General features: G+C 41.1%; 1 protein-coding gene across 1 annotated transcript in view; it reads left to right on the plus strand.

The window, feature by feature from the left end:
- Positions 1-18,817, plus strand: part of ARHGEF38 (Rho guanine nucleotide exchange factor 38) — a 63,059-nt gene that overhangs the window by 15,858 nt on the left and 28,384 nt on the right. The window contains exons 3-6 of the mRNA XM_005287876.3: positions 2,487-2,610; positions 11,117-11,264; positions 13,993-14,010; positions 18,220-18,419. Coding sequence (XP_005287933.2) covers positions 2,487-2,610; positions 11,117-11,264; positions 13,993-14,010; positions 18,220-18,419 — 490 coding nt within the window. The remainder of the gene's footprint in view (positions 1-2,486; positions 2,611-11,116; positions 11,265-13,992; positions 14,011-18,219; positions 18,420-18,817) is intronic.

Here is an 18,817-nt window from a genome sequence, read left to right on the forward strand (position 1 = left end):
CAGCTGTTGTGGGAAAATGCTAGGCAAGGCAATCCAGTGAGTCCTGAGGTATTTGCATTTTAGATAGTGAAGCTACATGTAAGCAGGATGGATCAGATTACATCTTTCCTGCAGATCTTGCAGTTCAGATTATACCCATTCTTCTCTTCCACAGAAACTTCAAACTTGCTTGGCTGCTATTCAGAGAGAGCACATTTCCCCCCCAAAGCTTTGCAGTTTTGGGCAAACTGTGTGCTGGAGTACCAGCATTCCCTGCAGGAAGGAGCACTCATATGCTGGGTGTGCAACAGGTTCTGGCAGACAAATTTAACTTGTCCTCCTACCTCACAGCCTACCAGGCCAGGCAGCTGGTATATGCTACTAGCACAGCTCAGAATCCACACTAGGTCATTAACCAGTTATCTGAACTGTGTATATATGATTCCATATGAAACAGTTTGGCTGCTTAAGTTGGGCCAAACTATTTTTCAACTGCCTTGACTCCACCTCTCCTGGAATCCTACCTATTTTAGGCATGGCAAAGTACATTAGAGGGTTGTGATTTGTGAAACACTCTAACATGTTGCTCTAGAACAGCCTGATGTAGACCCTGCTGGTGTGCTCTATAAGGTAAGGTACTGCGCCAATAGGGCCTGTAGCACACACATTAGAGGAGTGTGATTTGTAAAGTGCTCTTATGTGCTTTGCTGACACCATGTAGACAAGCCCTTAAAGACCCTGGCATCTGCTGGTGTTATTGAGAGGACAACATGACTCCTTGTCTCTCTTCCTCTCCTCACTAGCTGCACGCATCAATTACAGTCTTGCCAATGTTGATGTGAGAGCTTTCTCCTCTGCAGCTCCTGGCATTTGGAACCACCTTATGTATCCATTTGCTGCTCTTCATACTGAAAACATTTTCTCCATTGCCTGCTACTTTTAGCAGTTAGGCACATATACCAATTTGGGCCTTTGTCATTATGTGCCCGTGTATTTCTGAATACCACATACACATTGCATTAGGTAAGATATCAGAGATCCACTGTTAAAAGACAAAAACTTATAAAAATAAGATCACAACCCTACATTTTTAATTTAATATAATCTGTATTTTTTTAAAGCAGGCTTTAAGAATGTCATATGCTTTTAAGATTATTTTTGGAGGTGAATAACCACATTTGAAAGCTTGTTTTTTATTTATTTGAGGGCAGACTGCTTCAACAGAGAAAAAATAGTGTCTAGAAAATTGAGCTATAGATGAATCTTTCACATTTCCTAATGGATCAAAAATTATAATATATAATCTCTATAATCAGAAATTAACTACACAAGCAATTAAAACATGGTGTTGATTCTGTTACTGTAACATGCAATTTGATTCTCCTGGACTCCTTCTGTAAGCTGCTGTGTAAACACACAGTTCTATTACTAATGGATAGGCATGTTCAGAAGAACCAGCATATCTGCCAAAATCAACACTGCCTTTAGTTTTCTGCCTTTCCACATACTGGGTAACTCTAATTGTTCCATAACCTTAATCACTGTCCCTCTGTCCATGGAAGCAAGTTGCCATTATGAAAAGTATATTTTCTAATTTTTTTTTCCTATTTCAAAATAAGCAGTGAGATAATTTTGCCCTATGTATTAAGATTTCCTGCTAGTGTAAGTTGGTTCAGCTTCATTGAAGTCAATGAAGTTGTGCCAGTTTGCATCAGCAGAGGGTCTGGCCCACAGATTATGTTAATGACTAACTATAAATCTACATATGCAGTATTGTTGTAGCTATGTTGGTCCCAGGATATTAGAGACAAGGTGGGTGAGGTAATTTTTTATTGGACCAACTTCTGTTGGTGAGAGAGACACGCTTTCAGGTTAGGAAGAGGTCTTGGGCCAGAAGTTGGTCCAATAAAAAGTATTACCACACCCACCTTGTCTCTTTAATAACCATAAATATTCTAGCCAAAATACACTGCCTTGATTTTACTCCTATCACCTCACATAAAATGGCCTCTTCTAGTCCAGAAAGGCTATTTGCCTGATATTTGGCACCTATGTAAACAAACAATCAGGGCTCAGTTTATGTAGTCTTTATGGGTAACATGATAAAGGGATCAGATTCTCTCATAATTGTCACTTTCAGTTGTACTGTCTTTTTTTCTTTATGATGAAATAAGTAAACGTTTTAGCCAGCTACAGCTCTTCCTTTAGCTAGCTAATAATATTTACTTCTCTCCAAGACACACATATTCCCTTTAGGAATTGTTCAGAATAAGTTTAAATACACTTGATAAAGTGCCCCTTGTTAACTGCTTTAGCCCAGCTGTATTAATTAAAACACTGCACATGTGTCCTTGAAATTGCAGCAAGGATGTTTACATAGGCTTTTGCAAAAGTGGCATGTCTTGGAGTTTTGAACACTTGAGAGGCTAAACAGGAAAAAACCTGCACTATTCAGTGTCCCTCCTTCTGCTTCTATCAGTTGTTGCTCAATATTTGTGTTCCATCAGATTGTTAGGTTTGACGTGGACGGCTTGTTTAGCAACATTGAATCAGTCCATCAAATATCAGCCAAACTGCTGTCATTGTTGGAAGAAGCCACAGCAGACGTGGACCCACCCATGCAAGTAATTGGTATGTTTACTGTCTTTTTGAGTCCTACATAATGGTATGAAGTGATAATATAAGAACATTTGTCCATCCCATACCCCCACCAACCTTTGTTCTAAGCTAGTGCCACTCCCATTGGGAGCAGGCCCTTACTAAATCCCCATAATGATTCATAAAAATAAAAAATGTACAGCCTATCTAGTGATGTATTGCATTCATATAGTGTAGCCCTTACTCCATCCTTACTTGATTTCAGTGGGGGAGTAAAAACTGTAAAAGGGAGTCCTGACTAGGATGCCACAGGTACTAACTGCAGGGTCACCCCATCCCCGCACCCCACCTTTGGCATTTCCTACTTGGATAATTAGGCAAACTTTCATATCGCACTGTGATAGTAAAGAATTTAAACAAATGATTAGAAAAATAAAAATATCAAAACATCGTTGTACTGATGTTTACTTACAAGAATTATTATTCAGCCAAGAATTATTCGCATTTGAGCATGGCGAATAGACAAGTGGTTCTCAAACATTTTTTCGTGGACCACTTGAAAATTGCTGAGGATCTCAGTGGACCACTTAATGATCTTTCCAAATGTTGTTTGTACCGTTAGCTAACTATTGTAAAGCACTTTGGATAAAAGCGCTATATAAAAATAATAATAATAATTAATGGGTTTTTTTGTTCTACCAAATAAAAGAACACAACTCATTTTAATATCAGTAGTCTTACCTTTCTGATGCGATGGATGTGCCCTCTTTTCCCTGCCGCAGTAGCTCCTGAGCTGGGGCTAGGAAGGAGTGAGGGGGGGGGTCTCTCCCCCGCCGCGGCAGCCCCCAAGCTGAGCTTGGGAAGGGGGGGGGTGTCTCCCTCTCTCCCCCGCTGAGGCTGGGAAGGAGGGCTGTCTCTCCCCAGCAGCCGCAGCCCTGGAGCTAGGGAAAGTCGCCTCTTTCTCTGGCCGCCACAGCCCTGCATGCCCCAAATTCCCCCCACCCCCTCTTCTCACCCCACTGCCTCCCCACCTCACCCCACTCCCCCTCCCTCTTATTCCTCCAAAGGCCATCACCTCACCTTACATGTGCATCTTCTCCAGGGTCCAGGCACCTAATTAGTGAAGCCACACCTGCACGGCTCCACTAATTAGATGGGTGGCCCTTCATTCTCTTGTGTTCAGCCGCCCAGGCACACACCTTAGAAGGAACTATCCACGGACCACCTGAATGGAGCTCACGGACCACTGGTGGTCCACAGACCACAGTTTGAGAACCTCTGGAATAGAGTTCCAAACAGGGTGTGGCTCATGGTCAACAAGGGAAGGTAAAGCAGAACACAAGCTGTACATTTATGCCTGTAGTTTGCAGTTGTTTTAATCAGATGGACTGATTACATACATCATGACAATCACCCATTCAAGAGTTCTTGTGTGGTTTTAAGGATGTGATAAATCCACTCTTTAGGTTATTAGATGCTACAGGCCAATTATGGCGATGCAAGCCTCTGGAATCCTGGAGTATAGGAAGCACCTACTGTGCTCCCATAGTTGGAGAGAAAGGTGTTTTGCCTCCATAATCAGGGCTGGCTCCAGGTTTTTTGCTGCCCCAAGCGGTGAAGAGAGAAAACAAACAAACAAACAAAAAAGCCGCGATCGGCAGCACTTTGGCAGCTGCTCTACCATGTCGCTTCATTCTTCGGTGGCAATTCGGTGGCCGGTCCTTCCCTCCGAGAGGAACTGAGGGATCCACTGCCGAATTGCCGCCAAAGATCCAGACGTTCCACCCCTTTCCATTGGCCGCCCCAAGCACCTGCTTCCTGCGCTGGTGCTGGGAGCCCCCCCGTCCATAAGGCACAAAACCTCCAAGGGCACTAGGGTAAGTGTGCTCAGCTGTGGCACTTCTAAAAGTGTGGAGGCAGCACTCCCAACAGTGAAAACCTGCTAGTGCTTACTGGTGCATAGGAAGGACAATTCCACACCCTCACCCCCTCTTGGCCTATAGCAGACTCCTACTGCTTGCATTCCTAAGCACAACCAACCACATTATGGCTGTCTCATGCACAGGTGCACTGCAAGGGACAGAGGGTTTCCTTGTGCTGTCTTCCCCTCACAGCCAGCCATGATTTACTCCTAAATATCTACGCAACAGTTTTATTGGATACGAAATCCAGTTTTGGATAATAAGAATACTATAAACATTTTATATACTTGAAGAGAGATTTCACTTTTAAGTCCAATTTATTTTCTACATCACTTACTCGCAGATCTGTGAGGGCTTACCATGAGGTTTACTCAGCATTGGACCCCTCTTTGTGGCAACATCTGAGGATTAGCACTAGTCAGGTCCGATGCCCCCTGCCAACAGTTGTTCACACCACATTCCTCCTCCCTCTCCAGGACTCATGGAGCTCCCTCTTCATAACTCAGCCCTCCAGTCAAGTCACTGTCTAGTCTGCCCCTTCCAGGGTATCAAAGGCCCACTGTATCAGCTGTCCATATGCTGTTTCAGACAGTCTTCTGCTCCAACGCTGGGTCCTATGCCACTTCCCTAGTGGCCGGTAGCCACTCTATGTCTAGCAACTCCTGTTTGCTTGCTCCAAAACCCTGTTACTATTTTCTTAGACTCTTTCCTACTTCCCTCTTTGACTACTTGCCAAACTCTGTAGCCTCAAACACACCTCCCTTCTCCCAGGGAGTGACTGCGGACTATTTCCTCTGCAGCACCCTTCTGCTTCTCATCCTGGTGGCTTTATACAAGTTCAGCCTGCCCCTGCCCCTGCCCAGCTGGGCTTCACAATCAATTAGTGCTTGTTTTTCAAGCCTAAATCTCCTTCCAGGTGCAGTTGACCAACCTATAAAAAATAGGAGTTAACAGAAGAGAAAACCTTGATTAGTATTGGAACACAGAAAAAGAAGAAACATTTATTATTCTATAGTTTCAGCTTCCAAAATCTGTTAGTGCTTTCCAAGACTCAAGAGAATGAAACCTGAGCAACAGAGATGGGAATGAATTCTTAGCCAGACTATTTAACCATCTTTGTATTTTGTCAACAGCTACTTAACTTCAACGACTAATAAACATTTTGGGGACAATACATTTTTGTTAAATATGCAACACCACTACCCAAGGTATACGATAATACATTATATAGGCTTTGAGACAGCCAGAAGGTTCTCCAATAAAACCAGAGAAGCTCAAAAATGGCATTCCTTGGGTTTTGGATTAAGACAGAGGAGATCCTTCTTCTTCTGTCTCAGAACTGCCCCCAGAAGGCAGCACCAGCCCTTTTTACATTGCCTGCTGGGCCTGGCTCGTCTAGCTGCTGGAAGACCAATTCTCATTGGTTCTGCTAGCAGCTGACCCTGCGTGGTCTCTCCAGGCAGCTTCTGGAGGTCTAAACTGACTGCTGTTTTCTCCCAAAAGGTACCTCTTTTGGGTACGGTGTGTCAAGGTGGGAGTGCCTCCAGCAGGGAGGCATCAAATGCCTGGTACACCTCTTCATACCAAGTTTAATTCAAATACCTTTTGCAGACCCAATTTAATGAAAGCTGTACATGAAGCTTAGCAAATGTGCTCACCTCCCATACTCAGAACTCAATCAAGTCATTACGCACAAAGAGTAGTCAAAGGACAGTTTGGGGTTTTTTTGTTTGTTTGTTTTTTCCAAATTAGTCATAAGCCTGAGGCAACATGCTATAGAAAAGCCCCATGTGCTTGCAAGAGAATTGAGAAAAAACTATAATTTGCCACAGATTTTAACACATATGATGCTTGGCCAAAGTACTGATCTTAGTAAGTCTGTATCCTGTTTGCCAAGGCAAACAGCTAAATGTAATTTGATGAGACTGTGCTGTTTGATGGTATTTCAATAACTGTGCGTCATGGTGATTCACACACCTAATAAAAAATGTTGCATTCTATCAGGCAGTTGTTTCCTTCACAGCAAAGGGAGTCAGTGTTTCAAGTCCCTACCGTGTCTGGGAGAAAAGACAAACAATTTCATGAATTTATTAGGTTCTATTTAGCTATTTACATGGAAGTAGTATGGACATAAGAGCTATTTATGAAACTATATGTGGGTCTGGTTCAGACGGATGGCTAAACCATATTGTGTCAGTGACTAGAGTGGGAAGGATAGAGCTGGAAAAAAGTGAAAGTGATTCCTTCTTGTGCGCTTAGTTTCTGAAAAAGGGTGGTCATATCATTATAGAGAGTTAATTTAGCCTTTCGCATCCCAAAGGGATAACTTGTGAAGATAGCTTTGTTTGTGGGGTTCTAATATTCACTGTGTGGGATGTAAAAACAAGCCCTTGAAAAAACAATTGTCTTGAGGAAAAGGAACAAAAGAGGATCCCAAAAATAATTTCTGACTCTTTAACCCATTCTCCAGTGACTAGGGGCTAAAAAAATATATGTAATGTAGATATTTTCCAATGTACAATCTTTCTCTTGAATCCAATCAGTCAGTGTAACATTGGACTGCGCTGCTAATTCACCAGTCTGACAACCAGAAATGAGATAGGTCCTGTCTATATTAGAGAAATTTGCACTGGTGTAATAATATCAACGTAGTTAGTTACACCAGGGTAAATCCCTAACCTAGACACACTTACCCAAGTAAATTGCACCAGCATAAGCTCTACCTTATATCAGTGCAGTGTGCTCACTAGGGGTTTGGCCTGGCAAAACTACATATTTCTCTAATGTAGAAAGTTGCATATTTCTCTAATGTAGAAAGGACCATAATGTAGTTGGTTTCCATTTTAACATCCCCTGGTTCTTGTATTAAGAGAAAAGGCAAATAGGAGCACCTCACTTTACCTTCTCTAATGCTATTCCTTGTTTTGTGTACCTCCATCATGTCCCCTCTTAGTCATCTCCTCTAAACTAACCAGTCCTAGTCCTTGTCTACACTTAAAACACTGCAGCGGAGCAGCTACACCAACCTACGCCAACGGAAGGGCTTCTCCTGTCAGTGTAGGTATTCCACCTCCCTCAGGAAGAATTGTCCCATCAGCCTAGCTTTGTCTACACTGGGAGTTAGGTCGGTTTAACTGTGTCGTTCAGGGGTTTAGTAGTTATATTTACTAAATTTCCTAGTGTAGACCAGGCCCTAGTCTTCTTAGGGCTTGTCTACACTTATCGGGGGATCGATGCTGCAGCAATCGATGCATCAGTGGTCGATTTAGCGGGTTTAATGAAGACCCACTAAATCAACCGCAGATCACTCTCCCATCAACTCCTGTACTCCACCGGATCAAGAAGAGATGCTCTCCCATCGACATCACGTAGTGTGTAAGCAGAGCTAAGCTATGTCGATTTGAGTTACGCTATTCATGTAGCTTAGATCAAATTTCCCTTGTAGTGCAGACAAGGCCTTATTCTCTCTCCATGCCTAAGTTTCTTCATGCCTCTAATTATTACCGGTATCTGTCTCTGGACCCTCTTTTTTTCCTGTATCTTTTTTTAGACTGGGTGACTAGCACTAAACACAGTATTCCAAATGAGGAGGTGCCATTGATCTACATAATGACTTTATATTATTTTCTGTCACATTCCACACATCATAAAATATTGTTTTCCCTTTTGAATATATTGAGCGCAGATTATACACACTTCCCAGGTTTCAGGGTAGCAGCCGTGTTAGTCTGTATCCTCAAAAAGAACAGGAGTACTTGTGGCACCTTAGAGACTAACAAATTTATTAGAGCATAAGCTTTCATGGGCTACAACCCACTTCTTTGGATGCATATAGAGTGAAACATATATTGAGGAGATGTGTGTATATATCTCTCCTCAATATATGTTTCACTCTATATGCATCCGAAGAAGTGGGTTGTAGCCCACGAAAGCTTATGCTCTAATAAATTTGTTAGTCTCTAAGGTGCCACAAGTACTCCTGTTCTTTTTGAACACACTTTCCAGTTCTCCTCCTCTTGTATATTTTTTTCTCTCCCCATTCTAGTGACTGGATGTCACAGGAATGTGAAGTTTTAGAAATTTCAGCAAGGCTTCAATTTACCATTTGACCCCTTCTGCCCCCTTCCCTTTGTTGTAGAAACAGGAAGCACCACTTAAAGCTGTGGGGAAAGGTTGTTTCCCTCATTCAAGCCTTTCTGGGGTTTCATCTCCAAGATCAATTTACCAGAGCATTCTAGAATGTACAGGAGAGCAGTCAGCGTTGGATTCCCCAGATTACTCAGAAGACTGAGACTGTAATTAATACCAGTCCCCAAAGACAGCACAATAGTTTGGACTATATAGAGTATACTGCAAGCTGCCATAATAATTTACCTATGTCTGTTTTGGTTGCTTCAGTTCATATGGTCTGGGATGGAGAAGAACTTTAGACTTAGGAAATACGTCTATCTCTATAAAGATCTATCATTTGAGTCAAATCAGTACATAATCACAACATAAACTCCAGTTAATTAATTTTGCATAGTGGCACACTATACTACTGCACAGATTTTGTGGAGCTCATTTATTTTGTGGGAGTGAGTAACATTTTTGGTCCTATTTGGGAATCTGCTGAGATGAACTGTGAGCCTGTAGTTGGCATTTGTGGTGCTGAAAACAAAACTGTTGCTCTTATCAGAGACTAATGCACTAAAGGTTGTGCTGAGCAGTCACAGCTCCTATTGAAGTCAGGGGAAACTATGAATAGTCAGCATCTCAGGGCTTGTCTACACTACCGGCCAGATCGACAGGCAGTGATCGATCTAGCGGGGGTCGATTTATTGTGTCTAGTATAGACGCAATAAATTGACCACCGATCGCTCTAGTGTCGACTCCGGTACTCCACCTCAACAAGAAGCGCAAGGGGAACCGACAGGAGAGCGTCTCCTGTCAACACACCGCAGTGAAGACATCACAGTAAGTAGATCTAAGTATGTCAACTTCAGCTACATTATTCACGCAGCTGAAGTTGCGTAACTTAGATCGATCTCCCCATAGAATAAACCAGCCCAAATCAAAAGTAAGGGAACAGGACCCAGCGAACGTTTGTATTGTTTTCCTTGCACTTTTGGATAATAATGGTCTATATACAGGGTTAATGGGAAAGTCAGTCTGCAATGAAAGTTGCTAGCTGTTGGTATTAGCATTTATCACAGAGAAAAGAGAACAGACATGATGTAAGTACCTTTGCCTCCAGGATTCTGGTAGATTTCTTATTTGTGGTCCTACACTAAGTGAAATGAACTTGGTGGTCTTATCTCAGTCATTGTTGTTCCCCTATTCACACCTTAAAACCAACACACATTAGACAGCCCAGTTAACCTTCTCTGCTGTGGAAAAAAAACAGAGCTGTTGTTACTGTGGAAACGGAATCACTTTTCACTTCAAGCCGGAGTGGTTCATACAATGTATTATGAGATGGAATGCAACGGTCAGGCTGAAAGGCAACACGTACATTGCACCTGACAGCTCTGTGCTTGACCTGTGAATGGTGCGATGGATCCCAATTAATGTATCATTCTGCTTTTAATTTTAGTCATTATTACTATAACTCCAATGGAACCTTCTTGTTTATAATTGGAGAAGAATTTGACTGGTTGCCACACAGTTGTAATTTTTCTATAAATGCCCAATACAGTAGTTCACATTATAATTATTATTTATTATGTGCATTCTAAGGTACATCTTGCTGTTGATCCTGGCACCATTACTTAGGGTTAGAAGAACAAAAAATAAAACCACTCAGGAAAACAGATGTACCCAGCTTACTGTCTCTTACTAACAAGGAAACCAAGCTAGGAGGTTTAGGCTGGGGGCGCAGGCTGAGGGAGTTAGGCACACAAATCCAATTTATATTCAATAGGAGATGGAAGCACATTTGAAAATCCCATATATAATCCTTAAAGGTAGAATGGTGTAGGGTGTGGAGCTGCGGGGAAGGGAATGTAAGCATGTTCCTTTATCCTTTTCCATTTTGGTTGCATATAAGCCTAAATGGTATATAATAATGACTCTAGTCCACAGTATTTCTTTGGTTCTCAGTGATGTGAAGAAAAACTCTATCCTGGGCCTCAACTGTTGTTGCTTCAGTATTCTACAGAACAAATGAAAAGAGAAAAACAAATAGACTAAGGGGAGGCTGGAATCGTTATTCCTGTTATGACCCATTTAGGTTTATATGCAGCTGAAAAAGCATCAAAAAGAAAATTAGCATGCTTACGTTCCTTCCCCTTGACGCCCACACACACCACCATTCTTCCTTTAAGAGCTAAACCACCCAGTTTGGTTTCCTTGTAAACTGAGGGGGATTGGGTGCAGGAGTGGGGGAGGAAGAGAGCATTTCATAGCTTTCCCTGAGGGAATTTTTGGTTTTTTCAAACTGTTATAATGGTGCCCAGCTATGACAAAGATGAGCAACTGAGGAAGGCATATAGTAAATAATGCACATACACACACAAGGTAGCTTCTAAAGAGAGTAAAGTGGAAACCAGCCTTTTTAGCTCATGACTAATGTTGTGGAAAACGCCTTCTGAGATGCTGTTGCCTGGCTTGACGTGCTTTGTTTTTCTCTTTAACAGGAGAAGTGTTCTTGGAGATTAAAGGCCCACTAGAAGACACATATAAAATCTATTGCTACCACCACGACGATGCGCACACCATGCTCGAATCCTATGAAAAGGATGAAGAACTGAAACAGCATTTAAAACACTGCGTACAGTCCTTAAAGTAAGATCTTTTCAAATGATGATTCCGTCCATAGTCAACTGCCTGGCAGGAAACATTTTAAATGGATGTAGATGAAAGGTCCCCTGTAAATCCGGAGTTTTATGAGGCTTGCTGGGAGCTCTGGCTTATGCTGCTTTCATGAAAAGATGACAAGCCAGGGGCCATGATTAGATTTCTTTCTCTCTAGGATAGCCAAAAATAGCACAAGGAAGAAGAAGAACAGGAGGACTTGTGGCACCTTAGAGACTAACAAATTTATTAGAGCATAAGCTTTCGTGGACTACAGCCCACTTCTTAAGTGGGCTGTAGTCCACGAAAGCTTATGCTCTAATAAATTTGTTAGTCTCTAAGGTGCCACAAGTCCTCCTGTTCTTCTTTTTGCGGATACAGACTAACACGGCTGCTACTCTGAGCACAAGGAAGGTTTCTCTTCCCTTAGCTTCGGTGTCCAGACTGGCAAAGAAATGCAGTATCATAAAAGGTGTTGAGAGAACCTTGTCCAAGCCCCCCAAAGACCTGTCACACACGCCCCCCTATCTTCTGTAATTCCATCAAATGTGTGTGCACAGAATAATGTCACTGGAATTAAAATGTCATGTGATTGTAGCTATTTGCTTTCTCAGACAACATACTCGTGCTTCAGTCTCCCTACAGCTTTCTCAGGCTACAGGGATGAGAAGTGACTGCACTATTAGATACCTTGTGTTGTGGGTGTTAGAATTCACAGTTAAGGCATGCTGTGACTGCCTGAATGGCAAGTGAATTTGCTCAGTTCCACAGCTTCAATTTCCAGTTCTCTAGAGAAGTTCTATTCAGAGTTGGCATGGAACAGGATGATGTGACTTAATCCTAAACCCAGCCATGTGAATCTGAGCACCTCAATCCCAACCCACCAAATTCTCTTTCCATCTCCATTTTGCCATCTAGTCCAATGGCCTATCTCTGATTGTGGCCATTGCAGGATGCTTCTATGGGAGGAAACCACCATAATGCATCTAATTACTGGATTCCCCCATTCAGAGCTTTATTAAGCTTTTCCTAGCTGGAAGTGGCTCTAAAGTACATCACTATGAAGCCTTTTTTTCTACTCTGTTCTTTCCTGGTTAACACTTAATCTTTTTTCAGGAACTAATGGGAAAAAAATCACTATGTGTATTGCATTGTGGTTTTTGCTCCCCCCCTACCCCTTGGTTTTGTTTACAGTGACTAAAGATGACAAGCAGAACATTTATATCCACTTCAGCAAGTGTCAGAAATGTTAGTAAAAAAAAAAGAGTTGAAAGTACTCAATTAAAATGTATAGCTGTATTCATCTAAATCGGTAACTATCCTGTAGAGAGTACGGCTCAGAAGGGGGAATTAACTAGAGTTCCTACTAAAGAAGGCATAGATTCCTTTCCTCCATAAGGCATAACACATTCAGGTGCCCACAACTGTTATTCTTGCAAAATTTCACTTCTTAAAAACAAAGACATTTTTGTTTGGGCAAAGTATTGCCAAATTTAAAAAAAATACTGAAACTGGATCCAAATGATTAAGGGGTGGAGCTGCTGCTTCTCAGCTGAGCTATATCCTACAGTATTAAAATACTTCCATATTAGGACTGTCGTGAGGTTTGTGCTCTGCACACCTGTGCTGGCACACTGTATTTAATTATCCTTGTCCAGTCTCTTACACCGCATGCTGATTGCTGAGGAGTTCCAACAAGCCAGAAATTCCATCCAAATTGTAGGTGATACCTTGGAGATATCAGCATTAGTAAATTCTGTAGAATCTTATAATCCAGTAGTGATATTGTGCATTAGCTTAGCCTATGGAATTCATTTTGTATACATTAAATGTTGCTGATGATCACCTGCTTTACTTTTAGCCAGAAGCATCTTGGTTACCAAAGAGAGCTCTCCCAAAGCTATCACTGCAGGAACACTACAGCACTACTATATCAGCTTCCTGATGCTCAGTTAGTCAGCTGTAGTTGAGGGGGCTTTGTGCTGGGCAGCCAGATGGCAATGGGTGATGATTTTGGGAGGGAATATTGCTCGGCACTGGGCAACAGAGAAGTCAGGTATGAAGAGATGCTGAATTTCTGATTCTAATGTGTTGTTTCACTAAACATACCATCCTGTCCAATGGCCAAACTTCTTCTGTATGTTAAATCATACCTTTAATAAAATATCCCAGGTTAATGTATCTATGTGTGTTTGTTTCCAAAACATTAGCACACATCCCTGCATATTTTTGGTGTATAAATTCATAGTATTTACACATCTGTTGATTTTGAGAGTTAATCTACAGAAAGAGTCTTTCAGGAAGTAAATATTTTCATTGGGGAAAAAAAAGGAATCCCAATAAAAATACAAGGGAACTTATATTCTAAAAGACTGAACTACACCATCCATCTTTCATTCTTTACAATTGTATTTCTATTTAAAGAGAATAGAGTGGACATATATATAGCCCAAGAATTTACACTCTTTCTTTTATTGATTAGTGATTTTGTAGCTAGGACTTACACATTAATTACTGCTAGCACAGTACCCTCAACTCCCTCATATAAACTCATATCTATGAGATGGTTGAATTTTATCAACAAAGCCTGATTTATTAAAGTCCTTACACATTAAGGGCTGTATTTTCAAGAAGATGTGGGGCCAGATTCACTGGTACCCACTGGCTGCTTTTTTCTTAGGAGGAAGCTAACGCTTGTTTTGTTTTTCTCCTTTTGCAGAAAGATATATGAGGAAGAGTAAGTATCATGCCAACTTTTTTGTTGTTTTTTTAGAAAAAAAATCTAAATTATCTCCAGATGTTAAAAATGTTTAAAATTGCATGTATGGAAATGTTCAGAACAAGAGCATCATTTTAGTAAACCAGGTAATCCTGTGCAGCAACAGAAATTAGATTTCTCCTAGACATTCGTGATAAAGTCTTTGACTTTTAATTTTTCCTAATCTATCTGGTTTTCTAATTACTATTGCACCTGCTTTGCAGTATCTTTCAAAACTGGTTTATGAAGCTACTTAATCTGGTTCCCAGTCCTTCCAGCGCCCTTTATTTTATCGCCTCCCTTCAGAACAGATGTATTTCTGTGATTCTAAAGCATGCTTCTCAAAAAAAACAACAGTGCTGTCCTTTGAAACCTAGACTAGCACAGCAAGGTCCAGTGACAGAGATTTGAGCTCTGGATTCAAAACCCCTCTAGACTCTTCTCAGAATAAAATTCTTTCCGAGCTAATGACTGTCTCTCCTGCCTTAAATAAGGCAATAAAGAAGGGTACATTCCTAGACTGTAGTTTTGGGAGACCCACAAGCCCAGGGCCATCAAAATGGAACAAATCTGAAGATATCTTGGGAGAGGAGTGAGAGAAGAAAGTGCTTGAACTGAAAAAAAAAATTACAATCCTAGGCAAAAATATTAATTCTGATAGAGAAGAGGTAAGGTTATATTGCTCTCCTAAAATTACTCTGCTAAATACCTTATGGGGGTGGGGAAGGAACACTTGAAAGCCAGGAAATTCTAAGTTAAGGCTACAGTCATGGGAAAAAAAAAAAAGCAAACAGTTGCAAGTGTGAGTGTTTGTATTTATAGCGTGAACTGGCCATACTGACTTGCACTGCACTATCAGAAATTAACATGCACTTTTATCCCTCAAAGAATGTCCAGTAGAAACACTAAATTGTGAGTTTCTCACTGAGTTTAAATCGATCAAGGATTCATAAGCAGTTACCTCTTAGATGCCAAATTGTGCCTGGTCCTTGTGTGGTTGTGATTGTGACAGGTGCAAGGAGCCATTCTCCTGAGCGAGGACCAGACATAACCACAGTCCATGTACTCAGGAATGCTAAGGAATATTGTAGTCTGTGCACTGCAAATACCTTCTCCTGAGGTGTTGCAGTGTCATGCCACCCCTTCCTCAGGATTGTGGTTAAAAACCACCACTGAGCCCTTACCTTGTAGCAATTTGAAGGAGGTTCTGTGGCCTGCAATGTGCAGGAGGTCACACTAGATGATCATGATGGTCCCTTCTGGCCTTAAAATCTGTGAGCCTGTAAAAAGGATTGCTTCAATGGGATCCATTGCTGCTTCTTCCATTCCTGCTCTACACCACTGGTTTATCCTGATTTAGAAAGTACACTGGTGTTTACCCCAAGCATCTCTGAGGTCATTGGAACTGTGAGTCTACAGATTGCTTTTCACTGTAGTATAAACGGGAAAACATCGCCTTCAGTGTCAAAGCATACTACACTTAGCCATCAGTTGGATGGGTTACTCCAGCTGGACAATCAAATCTAACCGAATTCTGTGCTTATTTATACCTGTGCAACCTCATTGAGTTCACTGATGTTGCATAGGTGTAAGTGACAGCAGAATATGGGTCATAATGATTTATTTGCCCTGTAGATTTTGTGAAACAGTGAATTTGCACACACAAAAATAATGTTTAAGTAACATTACAAGTTATGACAAACACACACAGCAATAACTTAATGTGACCCCAACTCCACCTTAACACGTTTTCTGCTAGTGTGTTCCACAATGGAATTATATATTTCATAAAGAGAGCATGCCAGACTTACCATTGAATAGTATATTTTTTCCTAGTTTGCCACCATGACTATTTAGACGTACGTATCCATAGCCCCACCCATCTGTGACTTTATTTTGTTGCATGCAGTACAGAGGGGTGTGCAGTGGAACCTGATGCAGTTAAACCAGCTGTGTTTACATGACTGCAAAGCAACAGCAATGATTTGCAATGAGATTACTGCAGCTACTTATGGCACTAAACTACTTGCTAAATTCAGGATAAGACTGGGTGGCTGCAGTGGCATTACAAATGAATTATTAGCTTAATTTTCTGCACAAAAGATGTCACAAGTCATTACACATCTGTTTAAATTGTGTGGCAATGCAGTGTTCTGATTGGCTGCAGTGTATTCTAAAGGGGTGTATTAGAAACAGGACTAATCTAGGGAGAGTGGTTATCGTAAAATAATCTTACTGAGTAGAATTAGATGAGTTGAACTTCGTGGCATTTTGTGCCGCAGGGAGTCATCATCTCGCAACAAACCTACTATCTTTCAAACCATATTGCTAGACTGTGTCATGCAGATATGTGAACAGAGGGCTGTTTATCACTTGGGCGGCTGTCCAAAGTGCAACTGTATGGAGAGAAGACACTTGAAGATTTCGATTCATGAGGCAGCTTTTAAAAGATTTGCATTCATGGGGCTTTTCAGGGAAAACAATAACAATTTAAGATTATTTTTATTCCTGCTGCCAGAAGCTAAAAGAAGGGAAAACAGCTTTATATTTGATGCAGGATAGATGGGGAGGAGGAAGAGAAAAGAGAAATGATGAAAAGGTTTGGGGACATCAAGAGGCTTTAAAGAGCATTTACTGTTAAAACTCCTTTTTTCATGCAGGACTTTTTATACTGAGTGCCTGTGCGTGAGAGATGGCTTAAATATGCAGATGCCTCTTCTCCAAAGCATCCAAATCATGACTTAATTAGTCAACAGTGCTCCAGTATATTTTTATAAGTGGAAGCCAAAGTTTTCTTTCTTTCTTTCTTTCTTTCTTTCTTTCTTTCTTTCTTTCTTTCTCATCAGCTGGGTTTATGGCTGAACACAACAAAAGTTGACAGTTTGCAATATTCAGTGGATATTCCCTCTATGTTCCTTTTATTTTCCATTAACCCGGTCCCTCCCCATGCTCAGACATTCTGGCTCACCTCTCATTAAATCTCACATAGTTAATCTCAGAACTTTTTTCCTTCCAGAAATTCTTTCTTTAGGATGTAATGGAAGCACTGCTCTGTGTTTCTGTCATGAAAAGCTGCATTACAGTCAGGGCTCCTGTCTTCTTCACACTATTATCAATAGCTCCCTTCTTCCTTTAAAGTGCAGACCTACAAGAAGGTCCCCAGCAGTTTATACGTGATTGCTACCAACATGGGGTTGTAGCAGAGTTTCCCAGTGTGTCCAGAAATTTCTTTCCTTCTCTTTCTCTCTGGAAACACTGTCACTGTCATAAGTGAAGAGGCAAACAGGCCCTTTTTACCCACGTGCTGCAGAGGAAGCAAATTACCCCAATACTTTTCCATAAAAGAACCTGCAGAAAGAGGTGGGAGCAGGGCTTTAGAATGTTTGCCACTTGGTGGGGATGGATTGTGTGGGAAAGGAGGGAGTCACAGCATGATAGGAGTAGGGTCAAGAGCTCCAGATGGCTTGGATAAGCTTGGGGTAAACATCCAAACTGGAGAATCCAGACCAAATTTTGGATCCTTTTCAAATTTGTCCATCGCTAGCTGTAATCCACCAATCAGCAACCAAGGCTACTAGTATCGACCCTGTCACTTCTGCAGCAGAAAGCATAACAAAGGACTGTGGTTACAGAGGCAAGCTCAGTGGTGTAAGGTACACAATAGTTAGTGGGTGTAAATAAGGAACTTTGAGCTGATGTCACTTTCACACTGAGGTGCCTAAATGAGGTGTAATACGCATACTTTAATACATTCTTTTTGTTAGTTATTTTTCCTACTGCATCCCTCTCTCCCAGGCTAGGTGTGTAAAGTGTGCCATACAGACTCCTTTAGCCTCAGTGGGCCAAATTCAGAGGTCATGTAGAAATTATATGTAAGTAAGTAGATGTGAGTCTAAGAAAGTCTAAGCTGGTGTAACTTTCATACTGAGAGAGGCAGAAAAAGTTTTCAATTTACCCCAACCCAGACTCCCCACTAAATGTGTTTCCTAATTGTTCCATTTAAATGGGAATTGCACCTGTGTAACTGAATGCAAAACAAGGCCCCAGTTTTGACATCTTCAGTAATTAAAAACTCAACTGTAGATTTTAAAAGGTAATAAATTCACTGATTAGATAGGACTAATGCATTTTTTTCTTCAGGGGGTTGCCATTTTACATGACAGTTCTGTTTGTTTGTATAAATAATAGAGGAAAACCAAATTTAATGGACATGGGATCCCTGATGATCAAACCAATACAGCGTGTGATGAAATACCCTTTGTTACTGTGCGAGCTCTTGAATTCGACTCCTGCTTCCCACCCTGACCACAAGGCACTGCAAGATGCCTTTGCTGCTGTGAAAGACATTAATGTGAACATCAATGAACTTAAAAGAAGGAAAGACTTAGGTAGGGAACAGAGATGGTATATTCCTTTCTCCTATTAATTGTATTCATACATTGTAGCTTTTGGCTGGTGATTATGGGAGATGGTTTCAGCTCCAATTATGTTACCAAGGATATTGTTTTCTGGCTTTATCTGGGCTACAAAACCTGCTGGGTTTTGAGATACATAACTGGTGTATAGACTGCATTGTAGTCTCAAATTTAGAAACAAACATCCAGGTTGGATCACTAGGGATGTAAATTTCAAAAATGTGAAAATGAAGATAGTTCATTATTGCATATAATACATTATACTAATGTCAGTGATGCTCCTGCAAACATTAATAATAATTAATAAATAAAAAAAAAATTTAAAGACCTGCCATATTTAAGCCTTAACTTTACTACCTCTTTCCAGCATT

The sequence above is a fragment of the Chrysemys picta genome, chromosome 5 (assembly GCF_011386835.1).
Source record: "Chrysemys picta bellii isolate R12L10 chromosome 5, ASM1138683v2, whole genome shotgun sequence".
Classification (NCBI taxonomy): Eukaryota; Metazoa; Chordata; order Testudines; family Emydidae; genus Chrysemys; species Chrysemys picta.